General features: G+C 37.2%; 2 protein-coding genes across 3 annotated transcripts in view; both read right to left on the minus strand.

Annotated features, from left to right (window-relative positions):
- Window positions 1-707: 707 nt before the first annotated feature.
- Window positions 708-3,520, minus strand: LOC107672048 (troponin C, skeletal muscle). Its single transcript, XM_016465136.1, has 6 exons — window positions 3,421-3,520; window positions 2,360-2,411; window positions 2,118-2,261; window positions 1,484-1,598; window positions 1,260-1,396; window positions 708-1,164 (listed from the first exon to the last, which is right to left on the minus strand). Exons 1-6 carry the CDS (start codon window positions 3,421-3,423, stop codon window positions 1,133-1,135), a joined length of 483 nt encoding a protein of 160 aa, XP_016320622.1. The 5' UTR covers window positions 3,424-3,520; the 3' UTR covers window positions 708-1,132.
- A 1,371-nt stretch (window positions 3,521-4,891) lies between these two features.
- Window positions 4,892-12,071, minus strand: part of LOC107672054 (troponin C, skeletal muscle-like) — a 26,186-nt gene continuing 19,006 nt past the window's right edge. For both annotated transcript variants that reach the window (XM_016465147.1, XM_016465146.1), the window contains exons 4-6: window positions 11,324-11,438; window positions 6,955-7,091; window positions 4,892-5,422 (exon numbers count right to left, since the gene is read on the minus strand). In XM_016465147.1, coding sequence (XP_016320633.1) covers window positions 5,391-5,422; window positions 6,955-7,091; window positions 11,324-11,438 — 284 coding nt within the window. In that variant the 3' untranslated portion in view covers window positions 4,892-5,390. The remainder of the gene's footprint in view (window positions 5,423-6,954; window positions 7,092-11,323; window positions 11,439-12,071) is intronic.

A 12,071-nucleotide genomic window follows, 5' to 3' on the forward strand; every position in this document is an offset into this window, starting at 1 on the left:
CATTTAAAATAGCTGACATTTATATCTTGTCAATAATGTAAATATAACTAATGCATAGAATTTGGGGACATCTTGAGGTTTTTGCTTTCAAATATATTTATGTATGTATGCGTTTAAACTATTTAATTTTCAGTGACATTGGGCATTCTGTTTATAGCTTAGACATGCAAATCACATTAAGACATGTTAATAATAAGCCAGATTATTATTATAATACTCATTCAGTATTCTTTTAACATTTGGTGTTTTCCCCCAAGTGTATGTCATTCTCACAAAAAAGAGGAATATGTAATTTACTTTGTCATCAGTTATATTTGCATTATTAGTGTGCAACCCTTTACTTTGCAAATAATACTCATCAGCCATTGACCAGATAAACAAGACACAATTTACTGATTTACACACCTGCAGCACACAAAGAATGTCATGTTAAAAATTTAAATGTGCAATAGAGAAGAAGAGCTATTCCTACGGCATGTCTAATAAAACTGAATGCCATATTGGCATTAGTAAAATATCACTCTGATATTTGTAAGAGTTTGTGGTTTGGGTTTTGCTGCAACATAAACAGTACTAATTATACTAATTATAGTCTTTAGTATATACAGAAATTGTCAACTAATTGGGGTCAGAGACTTGGGAGAAACAAAGTTCAATTGATAAACTCCTAAAAAATAAAACCATACAAATCAAAATGTCAGACCAACTAAACAATGTGTGTTTTATTTTTTATTCTGTTTTCAAGCGTTCGTTCTTAACTACAGTGAAGTGGTTTGGCTTTGGCATTGGTCTATGCAGCGGTAACAAGCTGCTGATCTAGACTAAATCTAGACTTTAGCACCCACAAACGTGGGGTCTACCATGGCATGTGCTTCTAGCGAACTTGAGCGCCATCATAACATGATGAGCCTGTGAACCACACCACAGCTTGGCTCCTTGGATCTTGCATGAGGGTTCAGTGGGAGCCCAACCTTGGCAAACCCCACAGAGGTGTTTATCTGTCTGTCTGCTGAAGAGGTGAGATGGAGGCAGAAAGAGGACAAAAGGGGGAAGTGAATTTGAGTGGCACTGAGAGGTAAAGGTTCCTGTTGGCAGGGGTGAGAGGGGAGAGGAATGTCCTTGAGGCTCTGTTTTACTGCACGTTCTCCATCATCTTGAGGAATTCTGGGGAAAAATGGACACAGGTGTTGCTTCAGTACCTGGTCTGAATTCATGCACACTCATACATAAAAGGAAATGTAATTTATAAACCATCATACCATCAAAGTCCAGCATGCCATCGTTGTTTTTGTCTCCATCTTTAAGCAGCTCATCAATCTCTTCATCTGAGATGGGTTCACCAGTGCTGCGGATGATCTCAGCAAACTCATCTCTGTCGATGTAGCCATCACCGTTCCTGCAGATTCATAATGTTGCATATACTAAAGTGAGTCTGGGTCACATTCAAAAACAGGTGCACACAAGAAGATATCATATGACATACTTGTCCAGCACACGGAAGCATTCGGCCAACTCTTCCTCACTCTTGCCAGCCTGGTCCTCCTTTAGGAGTCTCACCATCATGACCAAGAACTCCTCAAAGTCGATGGATCCGCTGCCTACAGTTTCCAGCATGAAGTAGCTATTAGCTATTACAATCTACATTTTTGTATTTTATGCATAAAGTTGAACAGATATTATCATTCATATGAATAATAAAAATATACAGACATCATCATGTAGGCCAGAAACATACTTCACGCAAGTGTGAAAACACAGACATACATATTTAACATGCACTCTTCCATAGGCCTGCAAGGGCGATACAGTTATTCATTCATATGCTTTTGACTTTAAAAAGGGGTGTTTTAATATTCAGGTAAGTTGCTCCTTAATTGATTTGTCTTAGCAAGATACTTTTTAAACTCTTGCTCCGCAATGGCAGTATTTGTCCCGAAGGAAATAACTGATATTTTCCTCTGTAGCGCCCCTTGCGGCAGCGCTGACAATGCAGCGCGTACTTCTGCGTACAAAACGCAAGAACGCAGGAAATGAGCTTACGTGGAGTATTTTTTCGGTCTACAGCGTTATATAGTTCTATGTATCCACTTTTTTTCCAGCTGTAGCATTTTGCATACCGTCTTCATCGACCTCCTCGATGATTTCTTCCAACTCCTCTCTGGTTGGATTCTGACCCAGCATCCTCATGACGGTACCCAACTCCTTGGTGCTGATATCACCGCCACCGTCGGTGTCGAACATGTCGAAGGCAGCCTTGAACTCTTTGAAATAGACGCATAATGTTTAATGGAACAGAACGACGTGGATATCGGTGATAAACCTATATCCGTTTATCAGTTACACAGTAGGCTACACTTACCGGCAAGCATTTCCTCGCTCAGGTATGAGCGGGCCTCCTGTTGCGCGTCAGTCTGTGAAACGGTTGCATTATGAACGGTTAATTTCAGATATAAACAGTGCAATGCTTTTATTTGATAAACGGAAAACCCTGGTTCTTCAGGAGAGTCACTTGTTTTTGTTTTCCTAATAATCTGTTTCCATTAAGACAGGGTTGTGGGCCTTGCAAACAACAGATGGTACCCAGAACACTCCTCCCAGACAATTTGCGACTATTTTAAGGCTCAACACCTTATCCTCGCAGTCAGTGTGACTGTACATGGTAATTCCGAAATAGGATCCTTGGAATGTGTCTCCTCAGCTTTTAGTTAACCTACTTAACCTAACCTGCTGACCAGATTCATATCATATAGCAGGATGTCCATCTTACCATCAACAGATGATATTTCAGGGTGATCTTTGACTGTTTGATCTTGGAATAATTAAACTCCTTCAAGCTATTTTTGTAACCGTGTTAAAACATTATTACATCAGAAAAATGGCAATGAGCAACTTTACAGTGGATTTTGCTGCAATGTGATGAATTTATCATATTGAGTGTAATGGTATTTTGTTGTCAGAGAGAAATCTTGGTCTTGTATCACAGATTAATTAGCAGTCCGTTAACTTTGAATCTATAATGAAGTTACCTAAAAAAACACCTAATAAAGTTACTCTAATCCGATTATATCAGACATTATTGCCCAGAGAAAAATGAGTCCAAAATAAAGCAATTGTCTGATAAAAAAAAAAAAGTAAAAGAGACACAATAAACAGATTTAAATATACTTTAATCTATTTTTAAAACTAGAATGATTTTTTTAGTCATCCTAAGGTTGAATTTTATTTATTACTTTTATTATAAAGCTTTATTAAATGCATGCAGAACTGCAAGGGAACTATTAACAATACTTTAACCTTATGTAATCTGTTATTAATAATGACAGAAATGTAATTCTGACTTTTTGACTAGGCCATTTGCACATTTTATGTTTTCATGCGTTCATTAGCAAAACTGACTGCTTAGATTATTTAAACTCTTACCATGGTTGTGGATTAGCCTCCTCACTTATATCCACGAGACAAGCAGTGGTCAACTCACTCGCACCCCAACAGAAAGACTAGACATCAAGTGACAGTTCTGACACACTTTAAACAGGCCACCCAAGACCCGCCCACAGGCCTCCAGATTTAGAATCCTGAACTTTTAGGGTTCGACGGCTCCCATAAGCCAATAGAAATGTGAAATGAGTACACTTTAAGAACAGTCTGCGAGAATACAGGAAAATGGTAATTGCCTTATTCTGGTGTGTTTATTGTCAAAAAGCCTGTATTTATAAGGAAACCTGTTCAAAGACACAATAAAATAATTATTTAGTGTGTCTGGTAAAACTTCATTGTGGAAATTGCATGTTAATGTTGACCACACTAATGTTTAGGCATGAAATCCTGGCAGACTTTCATCCTGAGACTTTGCTTTTCACTAACTCCCCTTAAAAATTTCTACTAAATTTGAGAAGTACTAAAATGGCTTATAATGATTTAAAATAAGTAGAGTACAGATGAAAATTCATTTTTAAAATGGAGAGAGCCGATACTTGAGAAGGTGCTGTGTTGCAAATCTTCAGAGTGCCCTGAATAGCAAATGGTTTTGATCTCTACTCCACCCCAACCAAAACCCAACAACACAAATGGCGACACAGGTACCCCAAACCCCGAAGAGCCTAAACCCGATTTCCAATGTTTGGCACGTGTTTCCTGAGCGAGGAATTGTACAGACGTGGATTGGAGAAGGATGTGGGGGAACTCGGAGGAGGGGGTTGTGGACTATATACTTTCAGGCAGAAATGGAGAGATTTAAAAGATTTTGAGGAGAGCAGAAAGGTCCGGTTTTGCAGTTTGCATATCATTGCAGCTCTGGAGAATTGCATTTATGACACTGGCATGAGATAACACCTCCATCAATATGACCTGAAGACAACGAGGTGTCAAAAGGATCACATGGCTTTCTACCATGAGAAGAAAACATGGAAATCTGACCTTTTGCACCTTTCAGAAATGTATAACTTGCATGCTCCTGGCACAAAACGTTGACATTAGGATTCGAAATTGATCTTTTTCATTACCTTTTTTGGCCATGTCAAGACTCTGCCCTGTAGGCAGGTTAAGTATGAAAAATATCAGAAGAGACCAACAGACGAAAAGATAAATACAATCTGCAACACTATGGATCTACTGTTATGGACATGGGGTTCTGGAAACCAACATGGTGGGATCTTGTTTTTCTGATTGGGTGTAGTGAAATTATGGGCAAGGTGGGTGAGAAGATCACATGAGTGTCATGAGTTGCAGCTTCTAGAAATGTGATATTTGGCCTCATAACAACCTTTTTAGGCCTGAAATTGCATTTAGCTTTAAAAAATGTTAGAGCTGTCAGTTTTTACAGACACAGAGATTCTGTATAATTTTAGATAATACAATCACAGTAAAAAAAATCACCAAATAAACAAGCAGATTGGCCAAGATGTGCCTTTTTAATAGATTTGCAGACGCTGCTAACATGTGAGCTAAGAGATTCCTTATCGCCATGACAACATTAAGTCTTTTTCCGAGGCTAATGCTGTAGCAGGGCTATTTTGAATCACTGTAAAGGGTGAGGGGAAGGGGAAGGGAGTTGAAGGAAGGTTGCTGAATGTCTTGGAAATAAGCAGGTGTAGTAGGAGACAGCTGAGGGGAGAGGCATAAGTGGTTTCCTCTTAAAAGGTTTGAAGGGTTATTTATAGATACCATCACAGTGCGGTCCCACAAGAAACACTTCCAACAAGACGGCACTGATCTATAATCTCTGTCCCTCAAAGTGAATTCCAGCCCATCTTTATTGTTAGTGTGTTATTTGAACCCGGGTGATGTTGTGTTTCCTCAGTCCTCTTTTCCTTTAAACATCTCAGGGGGTTGTTCTTGGGAATCTTGACTGCTGTCATTAGGGGTTAGAGGAGATGGGATGTAATTTTTTCTTACTGGACATTCTCCATCATTTTAAGAAACTCTGGAATGAAAGTAAAAAATCAAATATGAAATAACATACAAGCCCCTTTCATGGCATTGTTAATACTCTCTCCTCTCTGAACATACTTTGTATTCAAATATTGTGATTATACGATGGACGATTATATTTCTAAAAGTAAATGCTTGTCTTCTCTCACATCTTGGGATTCATAAGAACGCACTGACAACTGGAGTTCAGGAAGAGTACATGTGTAATTACATATATTTATATATGTGTGTAATTATATCTGCTTTTATAAATTCTTAAAAATTAAAGTTATTTATCTAATGATGACAAGATCTCTCATATCACACTTCAGTAATACAGATGTTTTTAAATAGATAATAAGAGTCAAGTCAAGTCCTCATATTGTATTCCAAGAGCATAATATTGAATCTGAATATACATTATATACAATATACATTTCATGAAATTATATTTAATATGCAAGTGTTTTATTTAGAGCTCCCTAAAGAAGGCATCAGAGTATATTGTATCCATAAGCATATGAGACCCTGGACCACAAAACCAGTCATAAGGGTAAATTTTTTCGAAATTGAGATGTATACACCATCTGAAAGCTGAATATATAAGCTTTCCATTGATGTATGGTTTGTTAGGATAGGACAATATTTGGCTGAGATACAACTATTTGAAAATCTGGAATCTGAGGGTGCAAAAAAATCAAAATACTGAGAAAATCGCCTTTAAAGTTGTCCAAATGAAGTTCTTAGCAATGCATATTACTAATCAAAAATTAAGTTTTGATATATTTACAGTAGGAAATTTATCTTCATGGAACATGATCTTTACTTAATGTCCTAATGATTTTTGGCATAAAAGAAAAATCAATAATTTTGACCCATACAATGTATTTTTGGCTATTGCTACATATATACCCCAGCGACTTAAGACTGGTTTTGTGGTCCAGGGTCACATATGTGTATTCATATCTGTATATGCCTTATTATAAAACGGGTAGTTCCGGTCCTTGATTCTGATTGGCTGAGCCACGTTCGAAGCTGTTGTAAACTTTGTTTATGTTTGTGTGCTGCTCATCAACCACTTTGTTGCAACCACAACTGATTCTAAGGAACTACATTGTTTGGTGGAAGAATACTGTTTTTTTTCATATCATTACGCCTTATTTGCTCTGTTTTATTTTGTGAAACCTCACTACGTATATGGAATAACCATTTTATAAAAGCAATAAGCCCCGTAAAGCCGTGGTTTACAGTGAATTTATAACAGCTAAAGGGGTTTTAGGCACTCCTGATGGTTCCATAAAGAAACTTTAACAATTACGCAACCTTTCCATTCCACAAAATGTTCTTTGTAGTAGAATATGGTTCTTCAGGTTATTTAAATGTTCTTCACACTAAGGAAAAATGCTTCTTTTAAAAAACGTTCACTGAAAGGTTCTTTGGGGAACCCAAAATGATTCTTCCATTGCGTCCTTACAAAAAAAAAAAAAAATGTTATGTTCCACATGAGGGCAGCACAGAAAATATAATAAATAAGATTTGCTTTACCATCAAAATCAATCTTCCCATCTTTGTTTGTATCTGCATCTGCCATGAGTTCATTTATGTCTTCATCTGCCACCGGCTCGCCAGTTGCATGCAAGATATCAGCAAACTCGTCACGATCGATGAAACCATCTTGGTTCCTGTTGGGAAAATATATAATATTGTTTTAATTACAAAACTGTTCTTGATTTTGTTGTCAAGGTAAGTGACTTATTGTCTTGTGATGTCAGGATGATTACATGAGTGTTTTTTGTTTAAAGGGGTCATGAACTGAGAAACCAAAATTCCCTTGATCTTTTGACATATAAGATGTCACTGTACTATAAAAAACATCCTGTAAGTTTCAGAACTCAAAACTTTCTTGTTAAATAATAAAATAAAAATAAAATAAAAATAGCTTATATTGAAGCCAGTCTGACAAAACGACAGCTTGTGGAATGTGCCACTCTATGATGTAATAGTGTGGCTAAACACCGCCTCCACGGAAGAAGATCAATGCCTGCTTCTACATCACTGCCTGTTTAGCCCCGCCCACCAATTCACGCACGTAGTGTAAATAACGAGAGAGGCGAACGCAGCTCTATGCAGAAATCAAAAGATAAAGATGCTCCGAATACAACAAGACACTGAACAGTGCCAAGTTGTGGAAAAACAGTCTCTGCATCACCTTCCTTCTGATCCCAACATTAGGAAAGAGGGAGAACTTTATTTTAAATGAAGATCCAGACCGCGTCAGTAAGAACTTGGTCCTTTGTTCACTTCATTTTACTTCGGATTTGTTTGCAAACAAGGCACAATTCGATGCAGGATTTTCAGAAAGATTGAAACTAAAAGACGATGCTGTCGTCTATATTAAATTCAATTCAATTTAAGTTTATTTGTATAACGCTTTTCACGATAAAAATCGTTGCAAAGCAGCTTTACAGAAAATGTCAGTTTCTATTTTAAAGTTTCTACATTATATTTGGTGAATGTCATTATATTTAGTAGTAGCTTATCAGCTAGTGACTATGTCAAGTTGATGTCCATATGGCAGAAATGACCAGTAAAATTCATGCAGTTAGTTAAGGGCATGTAATCAAACAGACGGTGAACACTATTAACTGCAATGATTATATGTTGCGATTAAAATTATAGCAAAATTTGGTAGTTTTGCATGTTGTTTGAGGGTTGGCATCATCTGAGGTCCTCTGGGGGGTTAGCATCATCTCTTCTCAGGTATATATGGGATCCGACAGTAATGTCGCAACACACAAGTGTGAGTAACTGTTTTGACTGTGGCTGTCAAACATACACAACTGTTAGCCAATCATAGCAGTGGGCATTTACTTCCGAGTCTACAATCTGCCACGCCTATTCAAACAGAGCTGATGAGGGGGGTTAAAAACAGGACAGAAAATAGCCTATTACTTCTAAAGTATGTTTTCTGATGTAAAAATGTTATCCACATTATAAGGGGACCTCAGAGAACAGTAAAAAATAAAAAAAAGTTCATGACCCCTTTAAGAAGTGTTAAAGTCATGCTGTCATACATAATTGGAAGCTCAAATACTGAACATTTTAAAACCATATGAATTTGACAATTAAAGAAAAATCACAAAATATAACTTAATCTAAATGAGTAATTATTAATTACAGTTACAATTGGATATAAAAAGTAATAAAATAAAGGAGTTAAACACCAAGAGAAACAAAAATCACATTTAGAAATACAATGTAGATGCATTGTTTTTTTTTTCTGTCTTTAGTGTCACACAGGTGGTCTTGAGTTTTGGGTGTAATTTGCTATAATTATTGAATACAGTGAGGTTATAGCCAGCAATGTTTTGCATGTAGAGTTTTCACTTCAAATATTGATTTTTTTTTCTTAAAAGTGTAATATGGACCTTAAAGGTCCCATGACATGCTGCTTTTTGGATGCTTTTATATAGGCCTAAGTGGTCCCTAGTACTGTATCTGAAGTCTCTTTCCCGAAATTCAGCCTTGGTGCAGAATTTCAGCCACTACGAGCCAGTCCCACAATGAGCTTTCCTTAGGACGTGCCATTTCTGTGTCTGTAGCTTTAAATGCTAATGAGGAGGAGAGAGACGGGGCAACTGCCATGCTTCGCTCGTTTGCAAGCCATGATGTCTCTCGAGGAAAAAAAAATATTGCGCTCGCCTCGCACAGTAGTAGCTCATTTTCTCATGGGCAGGCCAAATTCTCTGGGCGGGCAAAGCAGCGAAAGGGGAGGTAACCTTTCCCCGTATGACGACATAAAGGGAAAATTCCAGATTGGGCCATCTGAGCTTTCATTTTCTCAAAGGCAAAGCAGGATACCCAGGGCTCGGTTTACACCTATCGCCATTTCTAGCCACTGGGGGACCATAGGCAGGCTAGGGGAACTCATATTAATGTTAAAAAACCTCATAAAGTGAAATTTTCATGCCATGGGACCTTTAAGTGCACAGCGTGCACATGCATTTATCCCTCTGGCAGTCTGGTTGTTAGGTTTACAGCAATGAAATGATCATATCAAGAATGTGAAACAGACATACACACACACACTTGTACACAGGGTCTAATAAGCATGTTTTTAATTATTAAAGAAGAAACTGCATTTTCCGTATTTCATTTCTGGGTTAAAAAAACCAAAAATGAATGGACGCAAAAGTACACAGACCCATCCTCCATGTCTTGAGTCCATGTACTTTTTTAAGTACTTTTTTTAACCCAGAAATGAAATATTGAAAATTTGGTTTCTTCTATAATGGTTCAGACACTGATGAATAGAATAAGCAGACACAAACTAATTTTCATTATTCAAAATTCGCATTTAATTAAAAATCTTAAAAATGACATAAAGCTCGTTTTTAATGTATATAAATGCTTAACTTCATTTTTAGCTTTTTTAGCATCTCTATAGCGTACAGACACTATAAGCACCCTCTTGCGCTACTGACGTGGCTACCAGTAACCTATTGCTTTATCAATGTGTATTTATCAATGTTCAATGTGTTTTTGTAGCACTGATCAATGTAGCCAATCACCATTTTCTGTTGATTTCCTGATGCAATGGCCAAGCATTTTAATTTAGAATCCACTTCACGCCACAGTTTTGTGCAGAGCTGCATGCTCGGGGGTCTCTCATAGGCTATAACAAGCAAAGTGTAACATGATGTAAATAAGAGATTAATGTGCAGTGTAGAGCTTCATTGATTATAACGGAACTTTGTAAGATCGCGATAAACTGAAATGAGTGACAGCTTTTTAATTATTATAAAGGGAGCGCTCTTTACATGCTTAGTTGGCTAATCCATTCAGAATTTAAATAAGTTTTGTTTTTCATGATGCTAAGTGGACCAGTGACTGACACGTTGCAAAGTTTCGGGAGTGGCATTCGAATATAAATATGTCAAAATAGATGTACATTAAGGCTACAGCACCCTCACTGATTTCAGAAGCACCCTCAGTGATTTAATTCTGAAATCGGGCCTGCCTGTATATAAGTAGGAGAAATTATAATTGTATTTATTTCTAACCATCAATCTATATTTACCCCATATTAAAGCCTTGTGTGTAGTGCTCTAATATGATGTATTGTACGTACTTTAAGTGACCATGCATGGTCCTTTCCAATACCGTGACCCAGATAGCACACAAAATTATGACAAAATTATATCCCAATATATAATTTCATGATGATAAAGTTCCCAGGATTCTGCAATGTCTGCAATGCAATTTTTGTATTAGGTCTCTGCATTGTTCCAGAGGCAGCTCGAGTTCTCAAATGAATGTGCAGCAGAAGCATTACTTCTAATTTGGCTAAAGAAAACTTGTTAAAATCGACATATTTTGATATTAATTTGTGCATTTTTCAAATGTTTATTAAAGGAGCAAAAAGTCATAAACAAACATTTAAAAAGAAGCCAACATTTTGTGTGTACGGTTCTAAATTTAAATTTGTATTTTTTTAGCATAGCATTTCAAAATACAACAACCATTCTTTTTTCATCATGGTTTCGTCATGGACGCAGAAGTACACGGACCGTCTTGGCATCATGTTGACTGAGTTTGGAGCAGTGTTAAAAAATCCAAGGCCTGCAATTTTCCAAACATCCAAATTCAAACCAAAATAGTTGCTTTCCTGTTGGTCGGAGATAATGACTGTAAATTAGAAAGTTGTCCCAAAAATTATAATCCTAACCTTTATCTCCATACCGAAATCCCAGATGGCCAGACAGTGATTCATCTTTTATAAATCGTTAAAATATTTGTGTCTGGGATACCATTTGCATGGAGACTATAGTGTACACCGTTAAGTTTTTTCTTGGGCCCTAATGACCTTTCCTCACACTGCTGTTCAGTTCGGTGTTAACATCAAATTACATACTTGTCAAAGACACGGAAGCATTCAGATAGTTCCTCCTCACTCTTGCCAGCTTGGTCTTCTTTTAGCTGCTGCACCATCATGACCAAGAACTCCTCAAAGTCAATAGTGCCACTGCCTGAGAATGCAAAACAGAGATGTGATGGGACAGACTGAAATGCAGACAGGAATGAACAGAAAACAGTTTGAGTATTTGGTTTCTAATGTGTGGTTGGAACAAACCAAGTTTAAAGGGACAATTCACCCAAAAATAAAAATTCTGTCATCATTTACTCACCTCATGTTTTTTCAAACCTGTATGATTCTGCTAGAGGTATTTTGAAGAATGCTGGTAACCACCACTTCTTTTATGTGATCATTCTTCAATAATCACATCATTAACCCCCGCATCGCTGGGCGCCAGACGCAAACGATGGAGATTTAATACCTCCTTGTTACAGGACTGTACACCTGTGGCTGATTTACGCAGCTCTTTGACAGTTTTTACAGATTAACAGAGATTCAGCCTCTGACCCCCAAGTATTATGGGAAACCACTAAATGTTTTATTAGGGGTAAATGTATACATTTTTCATCTTTTAATAAAAAGCGTAGGGAGAGCCGTAAATTTGAATTAGAAAAACAAATTGATTTATATTTTGTGAGACCAAAGCCAAAACAGTAAATGTTCTTAAATCAGAATTGAAATCTATATTTCCCCTTCAGGAACTCGAGCTGCGTCGAGATCACTTTGGGAACGCCCCTGCGTGACC

The sequence above is a fragment of the Sinocyclocheilus anshuiensis genome, unplaced genomic scaffold (assembly GCF_001515605.1).
Source record: "Sinocyclocheilus anshuiensis isolate Anshui unplaced genomic scaffold, SAMN03320099.WGS_v1.1 scaffold1053, whole genome shotgun sequence".
NCBI lineage: Eukaryota > Metazoa > Chordata > Actinopteri > Cypriniformes > Cyprinidae > Sinocyclocheilus > Sinocyclocheilus anshuiensis.

Excerpts from the sequence above, each read along its gene's own strand:
- LOC107672048 (XM_016465136.1), bottom strand. Across the intron at positions 2,262-2,359 it reads GAGCGAGGAAATGCTTGCCG|AGTTCAAGGCTGCCTTCGAC; the intron begins GTAAGTGTAGCC and ends TCTATTTCAAAG. Across the intron at positions 1,397-1,483 it reads TGCTTCCGTGTGCTGGACAA|GAACGGTGATGGCTACATCG; the intron begins GTATGTCATATG and ends ATGAATCTGCAG.